Genomic DNA, 19,035 nt, shown 5'->3' on the forward strand with positions numbered 1-19,035 from the left:
GCTATGAACTTTCTGGGCAGAAAGGAACTGGTGTGCACTTTGCCACCTGTGTGTCTTCCAGGCCATCTGCTGGGGAATGGCGTGGCTCACAACAAGTCAGCCCCACACCAACCCCGAATGGGAGTCTAGAGATGTTTCAAAATTGACAAATGCTTGACAAAAACAATCATCGGCCCAAACCTGATTTATTCCAGAGGAACACATACCATAAAATTCCAAGGATACTTACTTACAAGCGAGGCATTTGGGGAGTTTATCTAATTCTGTGTCATTTTATGAATGCCATTATACTCACACGAGTCTATTTCTCTAGGTGGATGGGAGGAACTCACCTGACAAGCGGTTTCCAAAGCATTTTAGGGAGTCTCTTACATGAATTGACAATGACTCATAAAAGTTACAAGGCAGGAAGTCTAGGAAAGTCCAACGCAGGACAGAAACTGGAACAGATACTAGGGAAGGCCTATGGGACAGAGGATGCTATAGAGCCTCTGGCCATTCAAGTTGATAAACTGCTGAATTCTTTGAAGGATGTGTTTTGGAAGGACTTGGAATGCATTTCCTTCGAGGGTTGGTTTCATCTAGAAAGAGCTCAAGTGAGTCAATCCAGTTACTGAAATAGACCTTAATGTATTCACTTAAATGGATCAAAATTTTTCCCAAACCACGAAGTATTGTAGACTCTTACCAACTGTTGATGCAAATGGATGCACATGCTAAGGCCTTTGACGTGTTTCTCACTCACAGCTGACACAACCTAAGAACTGTTATCCTCTTTCAGATGAATCAAAATGGAAAAAACATGGAGCTTGTAAATTATAACTCATAAAAATGTCCCAGAGTAAAGCAACCCAAAGCCAGAGGAGGGAAGGGACATGACTCATGAAAGCCCTTCTAGGCAAGGCCCATATATTTCAGGCTCCTCCTCAAACTCACGATTTTTAAAAACCATCAGTAAAATGACATAAATAGCCAGAATACAATCTTGGAGGGAAAGTTACTTCTCGGAGGACTGACTGGACAACACAGCTTATTCTTATTTTCCAACTGGAGACTAGGTGTGGCACAGCAGATGCTTCTAGCTGCCTCCCCAGTGTCCACTCCCTCTTTCTCCCTTTTAAACAGAAGTCAGATGCACCACGGTTAGCTGGGATGAAGCCCGGCCACCCCTTTCCCCTCTGCCACTGATTGATCTAGGTAGGCGGCCCGAGATGTAAGAAAATCAGGAGGTTTCCGGGAAAGATTTTCCTCTCATGTCAAGAGCTCTTTCATTGCCCTGGATGGACCTCCCTCCCCTCCCCTGCAACGTACATGCGCTTGCTGCCTTGGCACACGGCATGAGAATGTGATGCTTAGTGCTGTGGTCTCCATCTGGTGACCATGTGGCAATGAGAAGAAGGTGGCAGAGGGGAGCATGGAGGAGGCTATGTCCCTGATGACACCGCTGAGCTGCTGAACCAGCCATGGAGTCACTTGCTTCTGGTCTTCTACATCAGCAAGTAAGAAATGTCCTTAGTTTAAGGTACTGTGAGTTGGGTTTTCTGCTACTTGGGGTCTACTGCATGCAAACTAATTGATTCATTCATTACAGGATGAATGAGAGGCAGCAGGGCAGAAGCCACGGTCTTGATCTTTGGAGGATGTCCTACTTCCAGAAGATGTGCTTTAAATGTTCTGACATCGAAAACTGCCATAATAATATCAGTACAGTTGCCTACAATTTGATGATTAGCAGGCAATTCAATGCATTCACTCATTCATTTTCTTATTCAAACATTTCTGTGTATGTTTATGGCACATTTACTACTCACTGAGATAATGGAGATAACAAGAAACAGGATCTTTGCTTCCAGGAGGATGTTTTATAAAGTGGAAAAAAGTCACAGCACAGGGTAATACAGACCATAATAAGGTACTGAATACATCTGCCTAAAAGATTATTGTCTGAGGTTATTCTTATTCTACGATAGAAAGTTAGAAATTTCTATCATAGATACAGTGAAAGTCACATAACATGACCCTAGGAATGGAAGACAGCTTGTTAAAAAACAAAACAAAAAACCTTACCCAGTTTTCATAAACAACATGCAGCTTCTACAATGATAACGCATGACAAAAGTACCATTGTCCATAGGCAGTTTCTATGTGTCCCAATTTCAATCTCTGGCAAAGCCATCAAGTACGTAATTTATCTCCAGTTTTTCCCTGGCTGGTGGCAACATTCGCTTTCAAATATTCAATGACTTCCTGCCCTCTTTAATCCCTCCTAGTTCTTAAAAATCAGGGGATGGGGCTTCCCTGGTGGCGCAGTGGTTGGGAGTCCGCCTGCCAATGCAGGGGACACGGGTTTGTGACCTGGTCCGGGAGGATCCCACATGCCGCAGAGCGGCTGCGCCCGTGAGCCATGGCCGCTGAGCCTGTGCGTCTGGAGCCTGTGCTCCGCAACAGGAGAGACCACAACAGTGAGAGGCCTGTGTACCGCAAAAAAAAAAAAAAAAAAAGAAAAGAAAGCAGGGGATGATCTGATTTTCGATCATTAATATTAAACAATTATGCTGTAGCTGATATTCATTTGCACTAAATAATTAACCCGAAGGGCATTCACACTGTAAGTGCCCTTGACTGGGAAATAAAGTCCTCTTTCCTTTGTTTGAGGTGGGGGACAGGGTAGTGGGTTGGCGGGGGGCGCGCTAGGCCTGTTCCCTGGCCCTGAAGACAAATGCTTATGGGGCGATTGTGGTGTTACAGGTGAGAGGCAGAAGGGACGGTCTGTGGCTTGTCCCAGAGCGGCTCTGGCCCTGATGGAGTGGGTGGAGCCTCTGGCTCAGAAAGGACTCCTGTTCTTTCTCATAGGCTTCTTCAAGTCGACCAGCAGCCCTCCCTCCTGACTTAGGGGACCTTTTGCCCACCTCCCCAGAGTCAACCTAATTCTGTCTACTCTCCCCCTTTCTGCGTGAACACTCCTAGAGACGATGCATACTTTGTTTTCTGGCACAATTGATATGCTTGGTAAATAATTTAAAATATTTGAAACCGTGACCGCAAACACCCTCCTTCCTCTATCTGATGTGATGTTCTGGAATACAACCCTATGTGCATCCTATGTTATTTCTCTATCCGTGTTTATAGTTTCTTTCTTTTTTTTTTTTGCAGTACGCGGGCCTCTCACTGTTGTGGCCTCTCCCATTGCGGAGCACAGGCTCAGCGGCCATGGCTCACGGGCTCCGCGGCATGTGGGATCTTCCCGGACCGAGGCACGAACCCACGTCCCCTGCATCGGCAGGCGTACTCTCAACCACTGCGCCACCAGGGAAGCCCATACTTGGCAGTTTTTAAAACTATTGTGTTTTCCCTGTCAACAGAATTCTCTGAGGTGCTAAGTGTAGCTAGGAAAAGGAAGGGTGGGTAGAAAAGCCATCCTACCACTAGGGTGGGGAGAAGCGAAAGGGGGTTTTAATAAGACCCAGGTTCTAAAAATTCTTGAAAGCACTGAGTACAACTCCATGCAAACACATTTAGCGTGGAGGAATTCTTTTCTGAAAATAGGAATGCTAACTGAATTAGTGCTGGACACGTCATCATAGCGTCCTCCCCATGGAGAGGTATTTCCATCATCAAACACTGGCAAATGGTTTTCCGTTTTGTTTATGCTAAAGTCAGGTTATGTCACCAGCCATCATTTCTTCCAGCTATTCTTCATACATTGTTGGTTCATCATCTCAGACTCTAAATGTTTATGAAGTCATTGTCTACTGGTGTTTACCCTGAGTTTCCTCAACCATTTCCTCAAGGCACATGGAGTTCTTGTAAAACCTGTGTTTTCACATCGAGCGAGACAGTCTTCCTTTGCTTCCAGGAGGCCCAGCATTCTCCCGCACTTTTCTTCCCCAATTTTTATTGGAGTATAGTGGATTTACAATGTTGTGTTAGTTTCAGGTGTACAGCAAAGTGAACCAGTTATACATAAACATATATCCATTCCTTTTTTTGTTTTTGATTCTTTTCCCATATAAGCCATGATAGAGTATTGAGTAGAGTTCCCTGCGCTATACAGCAGGTTCTTATTAGTTATCTATTTCATATATAGTAGTGTGTATATGTCAATCCCAAACTCTCAATTTAACCCTCCCCCCATTATCCCCTGGTCTCCCACGCTTTCTGACAACCATGATGAGTCAAAACTATTAACCAGAATACAAAACACTGGCATAAAGAGAGGCCGTAGAGAAATAAGCCATATGCACTGCACATACACAGAGCTCAGGAGAATGTGGTATGTCACTCACCGGCTGAGAGCAATTATGGTTCTGTTCTAAGCTCACTGGGTGAGGGACCCTTCCAGGCTGCTGAACTAGCTCAAATGGACTGAGAGTGTGAAACACCACTTAGCGTGTGGGCAAAATACATACACTGAATAACTGGAATGTATGCATTTATTGTATGCATACATGCACATACATTTTTAAAGAAAATATTTCTTTAAGTGATAAAAATCAGTGCTACGGGCTGTGCACTGGAAAATGTGGCCACATATATAAAGTGGCATCAGTTCTATACTGTGAGGGCAGGGCTGGGTCTTATTCTTCGTATCAGCTTTAGCACCTGGTCTTTGCGTATCGCAGAAGCTCAGTAAATGTGTGGTGAATAAGTGAACGGCTGCACGACAGGCACTGCCTCTGTGGCCATTCCAAAGCTGCAGAATGGCTCCAGCGGGGTATATGTCACCAAGAATATATGGAAGCCTGATAACTGCTCTCCTGGAACCGAAGGAGGCAAACTGGAAAGCAGGAAATTTGGGAGAGGAGAAAAGAATACCATTGGGTTTTGCTTTGCAAGATATTCTTTTAATTTTAGATTGTGAAGGCTCTTTGTGAGCAACAAACTTAGAACACTAAATACCAGAGGGTAAAGCTTTTTAATGAAATGTAGGCCATAGTTATGACACAAATTATGTTATGTATCGTTGATATTGAGCTACATGGTAATTAGACACAAACGATTCCTAGAATGATTGTAATTGGTGAGGGGTTTATATAATAAAACATAAGTGAGTTTGTCATTTTTCTCTTTTGTGTGAGTTCTCCAGTTTCTTCGACAGTGTGACTCTGCCTGTTTCCTGTTTACACCCTGGAACTCACACTCCTTACAGGACAGAGCCCCGGCTGCCCTCCCAGCGAGTTCCCTCTGCATTTTGTCTCACGTGGCTCGCCCCCTCTCCCTGGGCCCCAACCCCACTCATCTCGCTCTGTGCCCCCATCTGAGGACTCCAGATGTGAAGCTGTGTATGTGTGGCTGTGACCTGGCCACCTGGCAATGAAACGGGTCATCAGAGGGAAGAGGAGAGAACGTAAGACAAAGTACAGAGGGCTTTGTACTTTTATTAACCTGGGGCCCTGGGGCTGAACTGGGGTGAGCGAGTGGCAGCCAGACGTCCCCTGCGTCCTCCCAGTGTCTGTGCTGACTTCTGTGGTGTGACTCTAATGCTGTATGACACTTAGGAATGTTTTCGTCCTGTCCCCTTCCACTGACATCGCGTACCCCAGTTGCTAACACAGTGTAGTGTTCTAGTTGCGCAGCCGAGCACGGTAGCTTATCAGAACCCTGGTTTTAAAAAACACGCTTTATACCCCACTTCCGACTTATTTTGACGTCTTAATGTCATTTTTAGGGATGAGTAAGTTTAATGTAGATAGAGAATGAGATCAGGCGTCTGTAAGAGACAGGTTTTAAATGAAAGAAAGTGCCTGAGAGGAATTAAGTAGTGTTTCAGAGGAGGGTGGTACGCAGCAGACGGAGGACGGGCCTGACAGCTGAAGCCGGATTTCAGCCCGGTGTGGCCCCTCACTTGCTGTGTGATGCTGAGCAAATCATTCAACCTTTCTGGGCCTTAGTTTTACTTATTTTCAAAGTGAAAAACCAGACTAAGTTCTCAATTCTTTACACAGGGATCCTTATCTACATTTACTTTGATCCTAGTTTATAGGAAATACGAGCTGTCATGGAAATCAATTTGAGTAAAATAAAAGAGAAGTGTAAAGAATATTTTGATATAATCATGTAAAAGTTTGGTTTTTCTTCAAATTGATTCACTAAGACTAAACTTAAAAAAATTTTTTTGAGAGGCAGCTCGATGTCATGGAAAAAAGCATTTTACTGGAAATTAGAAGACTGGCTTTTGATCTTGGTTCTGGTACTAACTGGTGAAATGGTTTTGGCCAAAGTTACTTCTCTCCTCTTAGCTTTCTTTACCCGAAAATCAAGGGGCATGACTGGCAAAAATGGAATTTAAGTACACTACGTGATTCTTCTGGTTGATACTCATCACAATACGAACGCTGGTTTAACCAAAATCCCAGTACAAATTTATTGAGAGGATGTGTAAATCATATAGCGGGGGTAGGGAGATGTTAACTGTGTATCATACAGTAGGGATGGGAAAGTGAAAGTGAGCTAAATCTTTTATATGTATATAAGAAGTATAGTTGATTTACAATGTTGTGTTAGTTTCTGGGGGACAAGTATCAGGGAAAGCTTCCTGGAAGAGGCAATGCCCAAGAAGAATCTTGAAGGAAGAGAAAGAGGTGGGCAGTCCAGGAGGCTGGGGATTTCAGGCAGAAGGAACAGCAGGAGGGGTGCTGAGCTGGACACAAGGGGATTAGGTGATAGCTGACACGGAGAGACCTTCGTCTGTGCTCAAACAGCTCTTGCTACAGCACCCCGTGCAATCTACCTGCATAAGGGCATATTCATTGAGGTTTATGAAACGCCTCATCCCTTAACCCACCCATTCTGCCAAGTCAAAGTAGAATTAGCTAATCAGAGCACACTGAGGTTTATGTGGAAACCCCAATAACCAAAGGAGAAGTTAGGGGTCATCACTCCTAAACTTATTCTCCCTTATTGAAGAACATCAGGGAGAAATGCATGGATCACTGTGGTATCAGTTCACCAGTAATCAGCAGGTACATTTAAAAAAACAACCTACCTGCCTACCTCCCTACCTATCTACCTCAGTCTTTAGATAAACACTTAGAATTTTTATCATGTGAAATTCCTCCTAACTTCTTACTCTTCCTCATAATCAGGCCGTGCTGTAAATGGTCCACGCTGCAGTTGTTGTTGTGTGTTTGCCTCTCTCTTTTTAAAGACAATCTCAGTTTTTAAATATAATTTAATTAATTTTGGATATAATTTAATTGTACCAATCCTAGGAACGCAGAGAAGCAGTACGGAGCATGCCAGCAGCCTGGAAACTAGGTTACCTGAGTTCCAGTTCTAGCTATGCAAATGGGAAAAATTCAAACTCTCAGAACCTCAGCTTGCTCATCTCTTAAATAGTTAAGAAGTGCACATGCCCTCATGGAGTTGTTGTGAGGTTCAAATAAGACACAAAGCAGCTGTGTGACTCTAGAAAAAGTACTTAATCTCTGTATTTCAGTTTCTGCATCTACAGAACGAAGGGGGCTGTACTCAGCGAGGCCCCCATGTGTCATTTCCAGTTTGAAACATGTTTATATCTATGCAAAGATGCTTTCAAAACACATAAAGTATTGTTCAAATATATGATGCAGTAGAGACATATTATTAATTATTAAAAAACAGAAGAAAAGGGAGAACTCTATTTTTTTTTTACAGTTTTATAAATTCCCACCATTTCTCTATTTTATTTGTTAGCATATTTTACAAGCACCAGCCACCTGAAGTCATGGAAGTGAATGAAGTTTCCTGAAAAAAGCCTTCAGAATGAAAAGGGTAGTGGCCCAGGAGAGAAACAAATCAGCAAAAAAGACTGAGAAGGGCAGGCAAGAGAGGCAAAGGGGAGTCAGGAAGAGGCTGTGGTTATCAAGGAAGCCAACGCAAGACTGGGCTTCAACACAGAGAGAGTGTGCAGAGTTCAATGCTCGTGAGGGCCAAAGAGATGGTGACTGGAAAGGTACCCATGGAATTCAACAATGTGGAGGTTAGCTGGTACTCCAGCAAGGGCAATTCTGTAGAAGGCGGGGGAAGGGGACAGGAGTCATTAGATGGAGAGGTGAGTGACTGGAGGTCTGTGTGTGTAGAAAGTTCTCTTAAGAGGCTTTGCTGTGAAAGGGATTAGAGTCACATGAATTAGCATGATAGCAAATGAGATCTGTGGCGTCTAGAACAATACTAGAGCGTGTTCAAATACTGATGGGAAGGATCCAGAAAGGAGAGAGAACGAAGGACACAAAGGATGGAGCAAAATGCCTGTGAAGGTGGGAGGAGAGACCGGCCTTTGATGGAGCGGGCGGGGGTCCTGGCACAGCTGCGGGCAGGCAGGCGGGCTTGTACATCTGAGCCTGGGAAGTTGGAGGAGCTGCGTTTTGGTCGCTTCTATTTTCTTTCAGAAGCACAAGACTGAAATATTGTCTGAGAATATGGGAGAGTGTAGCTTGAAGTTTGAAGAAAGTAGGGACTGTATGAGAGTCATGGAGATTAGGCTTAAAAGACTTTTAAAAAAGTCAACAGAATTTTAAAATTTCCAAACACGTTCCTTTAAACAGAAGTTTTGTGGAATACAGCCATCTGCCTGGAGATGATTAAGTATGAGAGAGAGAGGCTGGTTGTGAAAAAAACGATAAGGAAGGTAGATTAATGAAATCCAAAGCTATAATTTGGACAAATTGCAGGTATCTGGACATGAGGAGTGTAATCCTGAAAATGACACCTTCTAGAAGTCGTTCCTAAATTTCCCAAACAAAAGCTGCTTTCATTTCCCTGGGTTCTCATTGCACTCTAGCCTTCTCCTTACTGTCCTTTGTGACACAACAGTCTTATTCACCCATGTGTGGCTTTCCCTCTTCCATTCTCTAGGCACCTTAAAGGCACCAGCCCACAGCCCATAGCTGAACCACATGGTGTGCCTTTCAATAAATGTTTGCAACCTTTGAAATAGTTGAGGAGGAAATATTATCTGATTTATACAGATTGGCCTCATACACGTTGAGGTACACTCTCAGGGCATAAAGTAAGCTATCTTTGTAAGAACAAAGGATTTCCAGAAACAGCAACCTATCAGCAAATGGGTGGGCCATGCTTGGGAGCAACATGCTCTTGAGGTGGGCGGCATCTCCACTCTGTTTCACAAGTTCAGGAGAGCCCCCGTGCAGTCTAGCAAAGGAAATGAAACAACTCCCTCCCCCTGCTCCTATTCTTTTTAGATACAAAAGACAGATAATTATCTAAAGTATTTCTCAATCTGAACAAAATGGCAAAGTGACCTTTTGGTCTGTGGTAGTCTACTCACGTCAGTGTTTGGAGCAAAAGCAAAGCAATGTGCAGGCTTAGGGAACGCTCACGAGGGCCAACTTTCGCTCTCCCACACATTACACAGACCATAAATAAAGAGAAATAGTTTAACAGGCAGCCAGACCTGAAGGGCTCTGAGTCACCCCGAGGGAGTGATAAAATTCTCCCGCTGGTACACTTACACAAACCAAGATGCAATGAATTTTGTTTTTTTTTGTTTGTTTGTTTTTGTTCTGTTTTGTTTTGTTTGCGGTACACGGGCTTCTCACTGCTGTGGCCTCCCCCGTTGCGGAGCACAGGCTCCGGACGCGCAGGCTCAGCGGCCATGGCTCACGGGCCCAGCCGCTCCATGGCGTGTGGGATCTTCCCGGACCGGGGCACGAACCCGTGTCCCCTGCATCGGCAGGCGGACTCTCAACCACTGCGCCACCAGGGAAGCCCTGCAATGAATTTTTTAAGGATACTCCCTTTGCTCAATAAAGCTGAAAGTTCTAAACCTGAAAGATAGCTAGACTAAGAGGGAAAATAAATCAATCTGGCAAAAACAGTAATCATTCAAAGTGTTGGCAGATTAACTGAAACATATAGGAGAACCAATTTAGTGATTTAAAAATCATACGCTTGCTAGTGAAAAATCTCCATTTCTAGCTTTTGGGCCTATTTTTAAACACACTAGATGAGTTTTATCTAGTGACCGGGCTACTTAACGCTAAAACTGGAGCTTCTGTCCCATATCTGATTTGTTTATATTGAAAAGAGCAAGGAGAATAAATTTCAAAGTCGGAGGCTTCTTACCGATTTAGCTTTTGTTTGGCGGCAATTATCACCAGATAATAAGTCAAGCCAGTGGATTATTCTGGTGATGATGAAACGTTAGATTACTTTTGGAAAGTGATATTTCCAGTTTATTGAAGTAAAGTATCCAAACAATTGCTTTATTCTGATTAAAAAAAAAACAAAAACAAACCCACAATAACAGAGGACAAGATAAACAAAAACAAGTTAGAGGGAAACAGGGAATCAGTCTGAGAAGTTCTCCTATCCAGTCCTGATTTCTGATAATCACCGGGTTTATCAACGACACGCTTACACAGAACAGCACACTTTCTGTTCCAAAGAATCCTTGTTTTCTTCTTCCAAGATATATATGTATATTGTAAAAAAATCTTCAAGTACCTACTTGGATGAAGACAAACGACAAACAAGAAGAGCAGGGGAGTTACGTTGTTTGTGGGCAAGAACTGGATAAAAGGGTTGGAGGCATCTTCTGGGGCAAGGAGTGTACTAGAATAAGCACTTCAAGTAAGAGTAACAGTTCTTTCAGAGAAAAGGTAACCTTAAGTATTAATAAAACAAAACAAATTACAGCTAAAAGATTAACTCTATAAAAATAATTTGTTTTCAAAGCATTTAGAGATCACCGGTTTTGAGAAAAATTACAGTGCTAGTCAAAGTCAGATAGATTATTTCACTTTGCAATCTCTTTAGAAATTTGATGTTTGGGGGACCTGCTCAGTTAGGGTCATGTACAGCAGGTCAAGTTCGTTTGGAATTCTAAATCTTCTTAGGTGTCCTGGCTCAGTTTTTCTGTAAAGTGTTATAACATGTATTTACCAGGGAGGAGCCGTTACTGCTGTGGTGTCGATGATTAGATTTAAGGTGGCTGCTATGTTCTTCCTATTTATTAAAAGAAAGCAATTTCCATCAATCTTGGGAGATTGTGACCATGAGACTAACGTCTCCCATGGCAACCCCAAGATCTCAGGTAGCGAGCTAGCCGTGCTAACTGGAATTCATACTGTGTGGTGTTCTAGAATGCATTATGGGTTTATAATGCAAAGAAGACTTTTATTAAAAAACAGTAAGTGGGGGGGCTTCCCTGGTGGCGCAGCGGTTGAGAGTCCGCCTGCCGATGCAGGGGACACGGGTTCGTGCCCCGGTCCGGGAAGATCCCACATGCCGCAGAGCGGTTAGGCCCGTGAGCCATGGCCGCTGAGCCTGTGCGTCCGGAGCCCGTGCTTCGCAACGGGAGAGGCCACAACAGTGAGAGGCCCGCGTACCGCAAAAAAACCCCACAAAAAACAAAACAGTAAGTGGGAGGAGTGGGAAAACCTTTTCCTGGTATGCAAATGTTTTATATGATCATATATTCTGAATTTATATTCCCAAAATATCAGAGGGATCCTACAAAACTACATTCTACATAAAATAAGACAAATAGAAATGAAATGACTAATAACCAGTTTATCATATGTCCTGCTGGGCTGGGACAGTCTCTGTTCATGCCTGTTGTCCCAATGTAATTATTAATAGCACCCCTTTCAGTCTTATACGTGGAATTATATGATCATCCTGTATTAACCAAGCATGTAGATAGAACCCAACCCTTTGGAGTTTATTACGCCATTTGCGTATTGAGTTAAACTCTGTTTCTGGGCAGCAACTGCCTCAGGCAATACTGGGTTATACACATCTCACCATCTGACAGAAGGTTCCATACATGTTTGTTTATATTTGTCTATAAAGATCTGTTTGTTCCAAGCCCATACTAACAATTTTTTGAGAGCAGAATTTTTTAAAATTTTGAAATAAAAAAATTGGAAACTTGAATATTGTCTGCACAATTCACCAATAAATTTTCTGGTATCTGTTTCTTACAACTCTTTATGAAAACTTACAGCATAATAGACACATTTCAGCTTTTTCAGGTACTTCTATAGGCCCCAGGCTAAGGTGGTCCTGCCAGCTATGGCCTTAGCCCCAAATCCCACTCAGTCTCAAGCCAGTCCTGCTGCTGGTCCCACTCTCTCTGCACTTTGCCTTATCTGATCCCTTGCCTTTTCCCTTGGGAACAAGCCCCTACCTTGGATCCCTCTTCTGGCAACCAGGTCCCAATTTGGTTCCCTATCGAGTGCATCTCTGCTCTGGTTCCCTGCCTTGTCCTTTCTCTGGAGCTTCAAGGATCCCTTTGCCTGATCCGGAACCTCTTCTACCTGGACTCCCAGCCACTGTCAGCCATCACACTCCTGATTCTCTATTTTGCTTGTGTTCCTGACAGGAAGGACAGACATTCAGGACTTCTCGTCTTTGAACAGCTGGCATCCAGTAAGATGCCTGGCGCACAGGAGATTCTCAACAGGCAGTTAAGTGATGAATGAACGCAAAGCTTCCTTCTCATTGCCTGGAGCTGGGTTTCCTTCCAAGTGCCACTTCCACCTGGCTCTTTCCATTGTTAACAGGGTTCAGGGAGCTAAGGGTCATGTATATGGCTTTGGGATGAGTTAACACAGGCACAGAGTTTAAAGAATCCAGCGGCCTGGGTAGTTGGTGTGTCCCTAAATGGGGCAGCTGCCTGGGGCTGTACAGGGTGAGCCTACGTTGAGGCCATGTGACTGTGCTCCCATCACTGGCGCTAGTCTCTGGGGTGAGCAGCCTGGAGGAAGTGGCTATCTTTTCCTAACTGGCTTATCCAGAGAGGGCCCTTTGGCAATCCGTCCTCCCCCCAGGAGAGCCTTTCTCTAGTTCTGCATGGTGGCCCATGTGCTGGAAGAGGCCCTAGCGGGATGATCACTCCCACAAGGAAATGTTTTAGTGAGTTTGGGTAAGTGCAGCTCTTAAGGAACAAGCCCCTGTGATGGAGTGAATCTGCTATCTCCTTTCTTGTTTCCTATTATACGTAAAACCGAATAATTATGCTTGGAAGTTCATAGAGACAGACTTCATCAGAATCTGAAGATAAGAACTTTAGCATGGGAGCTGACTAACTCGGATGTTTTGTATTGTGCTATTATATTACAGCATTTTTTTCCCCCAGGGAGATGAGGTGAATGTTGTTAGTTTTGGGAGAATCCTTGGAAGGCTCTTTCAGAGGATTTCCTCATATCAGCCTTCAATCTACAAGTGATACTTAGGTGTGTGTGTTGCACGTGAAGAAAAACAGAGTGTCGGGACTTCCCTGGCGGTCCAGTGGTTAAGACTCAAGGGGCATGGATTTGATCCCTGGTCAGGGAGTGTAGGGGGGTGGTCTGCCTTGCCTACAGGCACTTCTCTTAGATGATCGAATATATATTTTGTTCAGTCTTAACAGAGACCTGTATTCCTGCTACTCAAAAATGTCCTCTAACGTAGTGGCTAAGTGCACAGACACTGGAACCAGTTGGCTTGGATTCAAATCCTGGCTCCTGACACTTATTAGCTGCGTAAGGTACCACATCTATTAAATGAGGATAATAATGGTACCTACCTCATAGGGATGCTGTCGGGTTAAAAAGAGTTAAGACACATCCTCACCGAGAACTGTGCCTGGCCGCACTAAGTGCTGTATGTGTTAGCTATTATTACTATTGTTTTATTTTCTGAGCGTGAAAAAGGTACTGGTTAGTACAAAACATTCATTTTTCAGTAGAGATGTGCCAGATATATATCAGATTAATATCAGCATTGGGAAAAAGTAACTCAGGATTTTAATCAAGGATATTTTCTGAAATTTAGGCTGAATGAGAATTCTACACTCAAATAACACTCCATTTTCTTATAATAACTCTTATAATAACACTTATGTCCCATTCTTATACTAACGCTCATGATTTGCTGTTCATTCATGACCTCACACAGGAAGTCCAATGGTACTGCAAGTATTACAAATCCCAAACTGATGTTCCTAACGTTACGCTCTCTCTGCCCAGAATGCTACAGCCCCGTTATGGCTCTGGCAGCTGGAATGAGAACTTGATGACTTCTGAGCTCTTGAAAACACGTTTGCTCTGAGTTGCAAAAGATGTGGCATGAAGGAGACTCAAAACATTTCTAGCCGTATGGCAGTTCCAAGTGATCCGAGAGAGATGGGTACCTTAAAAGATGAGAATAAAATATGCCAAGGAAAAGGCAGTTCATTGCCTAAAAATTCCAACTTAGGCTTTGCTCTTCAATTACTTTTACTGTTCACTTGTTAAAGTGATATTCATCTGGAAGAAGAAAGGCATTTCCAAGAATGCAAAGAAGAAAATGTGTACTATGTTTTTCTTTCTTTAAAGCGTCTGAAAGAATGTTCCTGATTTATATGTACAGAGTTGAACAATGGAACCTAATCTTGCCGCTGAGAGGAATTCATTCATTCATTCACTCAGTGTACACTGATGAGTGTCTCCCATGTGCCTGTTCCAGGCATTGGGGAGAGACTGTGAACAATACATTCATGACCCCGGCCCTACAATCCAGGTACTTCATATATATTGTTTCTAATACTCACAATTCTCCATTATTAGGCATGGTTATTTCTACTTCACAGGTCCGGAATCCAAGGCCTAGAGAAGTTAAGCAACTTACTGTCACACAGCTATTAACTGGTGGTGCTAGGATTCAAATCCCAGTCTATCTCATTCCAAAAGCCAGGTCTATTAGATTCTTTTTTATTCTATCATCACATGGTCCTTAAATAATAAATGTGTTCTTGAGAGTTACAGAATTCAATGTTTTATAAAGCGTATCATGGTTTAAGAAAGTGAGGAATATTTCTGAAAAACAATCACTTTTTCCTTCTTAATATATGTCAGATTTATAGAAAGTAATGAATACCAGTTATTTGGACATTGGTTCAAAGGGCTAGCATCTCTTCCAGAAGGTTAGTAAAATATAGTATTTATATATGGTCTGACTCAGTTTTATACCAGCTAATCTTGAACAAGACCTGCAGACTCAAGGCCTGCTCTGTGATACAAAGCTGACAGTGTCACTTACTGGCCATAGGACATTAGGTATCCCCGTATTACACAATGAGATCCTGTTTCTTCATCTGTCAAATGGGGATATCATCGCCTGTCACATGGAGCGCTACAAAGAGTAAATGGAGGACAGTATAGAAGGCTTAACAGTGATGGGCAGGCTTCAGTCCCTTCCCTTTGTCCCACATACGACGCACCAGCTTTTCTAACAGTAGTAAAGCATATCTCTGTTTAGCATTTACAGACCAAAAATACCTCTGATGGAAATGTCCTAGAGCATGAAGATTACTGCCTTTGATGCCCTGCTAGTGGTACAAGCTAGGATGTAAATGAGGAATAGAAGTTTTAGGATACACTTTTCTCATTTTTCTGGATGACTCAGGTATAGGGTGACTGAAGAAGGGTTTGAAAAGATAATCCCTAAACCTCAAGTAATCTTTCACTTATGCAAATTAGGTAAGGATATATAACCACACTAACACATAGAGTATATCTACAGACTAATAAGATTGCAAAAAAAGCAAGCACATGTGTTCATTCAAAAGACTGCTATTTGAAATTGTCCTCCTGAAGGTGCATGTATTTATTTCATTCATTCAATTAACAAACGTTTACTGGGTGTCCAGTAAGTTCAGAGCACTGTGCCAGCACTGGGCATACGGTGATGAACAAAAGAGCAATGTTTCCTCCTTTCAAAATCAGTTTTGAAGTCACACATGGAATTAGTCACATGTTCTGTTGATAAATAAATATCACTAAGAAACTCTAGATAGGAGTGGCCTTAGTCTGAGTTTATCATAAAACTAGTTCTGGATCCCACCAACCAGGAGGAAACATTAAGTGATGCATGTCTTAGAGAATCTACACAGGTTAGCAGAGGAGCTCTCTACTAACACAATAGAAAAGTGTGTCTCTGGACTCTGTCTGTAGCCCCAAGTAGAGTGTCTCAGATTTCCTGAGCCTGATTACTGTTAATTATGATGATAAAAAAAGATTCCCTTTATTTTAGCCTTGGAAAAAAAATCCTACCCAAGTAATTTTTCTGAAGATTGAGATTACATTATTTAGCTCGTTCAGGTTTTAAAAATATTTCTGATTTTTTTTCTGCCAATAACCAAGCCCTTTTCCCTCTTGGAGAACAATCTTGATTTCTGAAACAGTTCTTCCCTTGACATTACTGGGTGGGGGGGGGAGGTTGGGGTGGGGGGGCATTATTTCCCCTGAAAAGTAAACAAGGGAATAAAAACAAGGTGACTCAAAGGATGAGGAAGTATGTTTTTCTAGAGAACAAAAGATCCTTTCACAGTATGTCAAAGACTTAACTGTGAACTTTCCTGAATGTAAACACTGTTCAAATGGCAAAAGGAATTTCATCTATGTCTATAAAAGGTCCTGCACAATAGTTCTTGCTTGAAGCTACATTTGGTAGGCAGTAAAATAATCTTTTTCTTCAAATACTTTGCATACAGACCTACAAAAACTTTTTTTTATCATCTCAGGAGTGATACAATTATAATTACTTTCATAATAGCAATAATAACACACAGATCAGAGTACTGCTAAAAGCAAGTCATGTCATAAATTACGAGTGACATCATTTATGCCTAGAGACTTCAGGAATAAAGAAATGCTTTACGAGAAAGTATAAAATGTTAGGCTGATGCTTTCCATTTAGCATAAGAGTTTAAAAGTTACAGGGCACTGGAGTTTAAAAACAGATTTTTAAAAAATTGAAGTATAGTTGATTTACAATGTTGTGTTAGTTTCAGGTGTACAGCACAGTGATTCAGTTACACACACACTTCTTTTTTTTTTTTTTTTTGCGGTACGCGGGCCTCTCACTGTTGGGGCCCCTCCCATTGTGGAGCACAGGCTCCGGACGCGCAGGCTTAGAGGCCATGGCTCATGGGCCCAGCCGCTCTGCGGCATGTGGGATCTTCCCGGACCGGGGCACGAACCCGTGTCCCCTGCATCGCCAGGCGGACTCTCAACCACCGCGCCACCAGGGAAGCCCCCACATCTACTCTTTTTCACATTATTTTCCCTTATAGGTTATTACAAAATATTGAGTATACTACCCTCTGCTATACAGTAGTAAAAACAGATTTTGTTATGATCATAGAAGACTATTAATATTTCAAACTGACAGGAATTATGAGATGTCAGTTAGCTAAAACATTAAATTTTTCCTACTTTAAAGTCTTATACTTTATAAACCTAGTTATAATAAATTTAAAATTGATGCTGATAACTATGTTTGTAATATTTAATAGAGTTATATGCTATAACCAAATTATATAATTATTATAAAATGCCAGAGATCTTTCCTTACCCAGCTGCAGATTTTGCAGACATCCTATGATTACCATCATCAGCCCAAATCCCACTGCAGCCAGCTGCTAGGGTTCTTTCTCCCATCACTATGGAAGGATCGCACAATTTCTAGGATATGATCTATAAGGAGTACAACTCAGGGTCAGAGGATGTTGAGATTTCCTTTTGGGTTTTCTGTTTTCAAATGATGAATATAAAATGAGAATGAGATGTTCTCCAGGATCCCGCGGGGTGTGGGGAGAGAGTGGAGGCAGTGGCAGGGCTAGTGTGCCTCCGAGATCAGCATCTGTGTGACATTCCTCTCTACCTCCACTTCCATGGATCTGGGCAATGTTGATTCCTTCCAGTATCACAGAAGGAATGTGTCATTTGGTCAAATTGAAAAAGGAGCTTCTTGCTTCCCCAGAGTTTCTGCAAGAGTGGAGGGCACCGAGCAGCTCCTGAAGGATTTATCCCATGTGGAGGAAAGGGGGTATAACACTGAGAGAGGGTGATGGCATCTCCTAGAGGCCACGCATGGCTGGAATGGGTCCAGCGCTTCTCCTGGGGAAGGAGCATGAGATTTCACGTTCCCGGAGGGAACTGAGGTGGGCAGAGGAATCATAAGGTTCATGCTGTAAAACTAGTAAGAAAGAATGATTTCCCCAATTCCCTCTTCCTCAGTTCTCCTTTCCTAAGGAAAGGAAGAGTCCTAAAAATATAGAACAGCCTTTTCAACTTCTGCCATGAAGTAAACGTATAATCTCAGATAAGCCACTTAATCTTTCTGGAACTCAGTTTACTCATCGGGATTGCCTTGCAATCTCTGAGGTACCTAAAGGTATTAACGATACCAAACATTTACCGAGCGCTAATATTTGCTATATGCTGAAATATGCATGGAATCATATATTAATACTTGCCATACGCGTGGGTTATCTCATTTATCTTTACAGCTCCCCTTTCAAGTATTATCATTTCCATTTAATGTGAAGAGACAGAGGCTTGGAGACGGACAGTGAGTTGGTTCATCGTCACAAAGCTAGTACGGAGTGGAGCCAGGATACAAAGGCTAGTCTGTCCAGTTTTAGAGTTGGTTCTTTTATGAGTTATGCCAGATTTCCTCCATTCTGTGATTTTCACCATAATAAACAGGTGTGAGTCATTTGTTAAAAAAGAGGAACCATTAGTTTGGGACCGGAAGAATGAACTGGATATAATCCACAGCTTTGCTCCTTGTAGGAGAGGAAGTTTGGCTCCTTCCTCCAGCCTTTGTCTGTTATATCTCCCTTCCTAGCATCTGGCAGGGAGGAATTGCCAATCTGACTTGGCAAAGGTCACCCACTGGGCTACATTTTCCAAGTGTGCCATCATTGTGCATTAAATGTGTAATGGGCTCCCTGGTAGTTCCCACTTTGGTGAAGTGAGCTGACCAGTTTATGACTTATGTCCTTTAGGGAAATCCAGCTGGTCTGTTTCTTTCTGCTCTACCTCTCCTGTGCCTGCACCTGAGAGGGGAGTTAAGGCTGGGGCTTCTGCAAATATGGCTTAGAGTCTAAGGGAAGGAAGCAAGAAGACCTGCTTCAGCTGCCAGGCCCAGGTCTTGCTTTCTTCATTTTTGCTACTCCTGCATCAAGGGTAGCTGGGTACTGGTCCATTTACTCATAAATTAGTATATATATATATATATATATATACTAAGCCAAAAGGGACACAAAGTACCTATATATAT

At 42.6% G+C, this 19,035-nt stretch overlaps 1 protein-coding gene across 4 annotated transcripts in view; it reads right to left on the minus strand.

The window, feature by feature from the left end:
- Window positions 1-19,035, minus strand: part of VWA8 (von Willebrand factor A domain containing 8) — a 358,944-nt gene that overhangs the window by 54,414 nt on the left and 285,495 nt on the right. The window contains exon 38 of one of the 4 annotated variants that reach the window (XM_029210524.1): window positions 15,014-15,099. The exons of the other annotated variants lie outside the window; for them this stretch is intronic. Within the exon in view, the coding sequence (XP_029066357.1) occupies window positions 15,088-15,099 (12 nt within the window). The 3' untranslated portion in view covers window positions 15,014-15,087. Of the gene's footprint in view, window positions 1-15,013; window positions 15,100-19,035 lie in introns of those variants that run through there. 4 annotated transcript variants of the gene reach the window in all.

Source organism: Monodon monoceros, unplaced genomic scaffold (genome assembly GCF_005190385.1).
Source record: "Monodon monoceros isolate NGI ecotype Baffin Bay Population unplaced genomic scaffold, NGI_Narwhal_1 Super_Scaffold_8, whole genome shotgun sequence".
NCBI classification, from domain to species: domain Eukaryota; kingdom Metazoa; phylum Chordata; class Mammalia; order Artiodactyla; family Monodontidae; genus Monodon; species Monodon monoceros.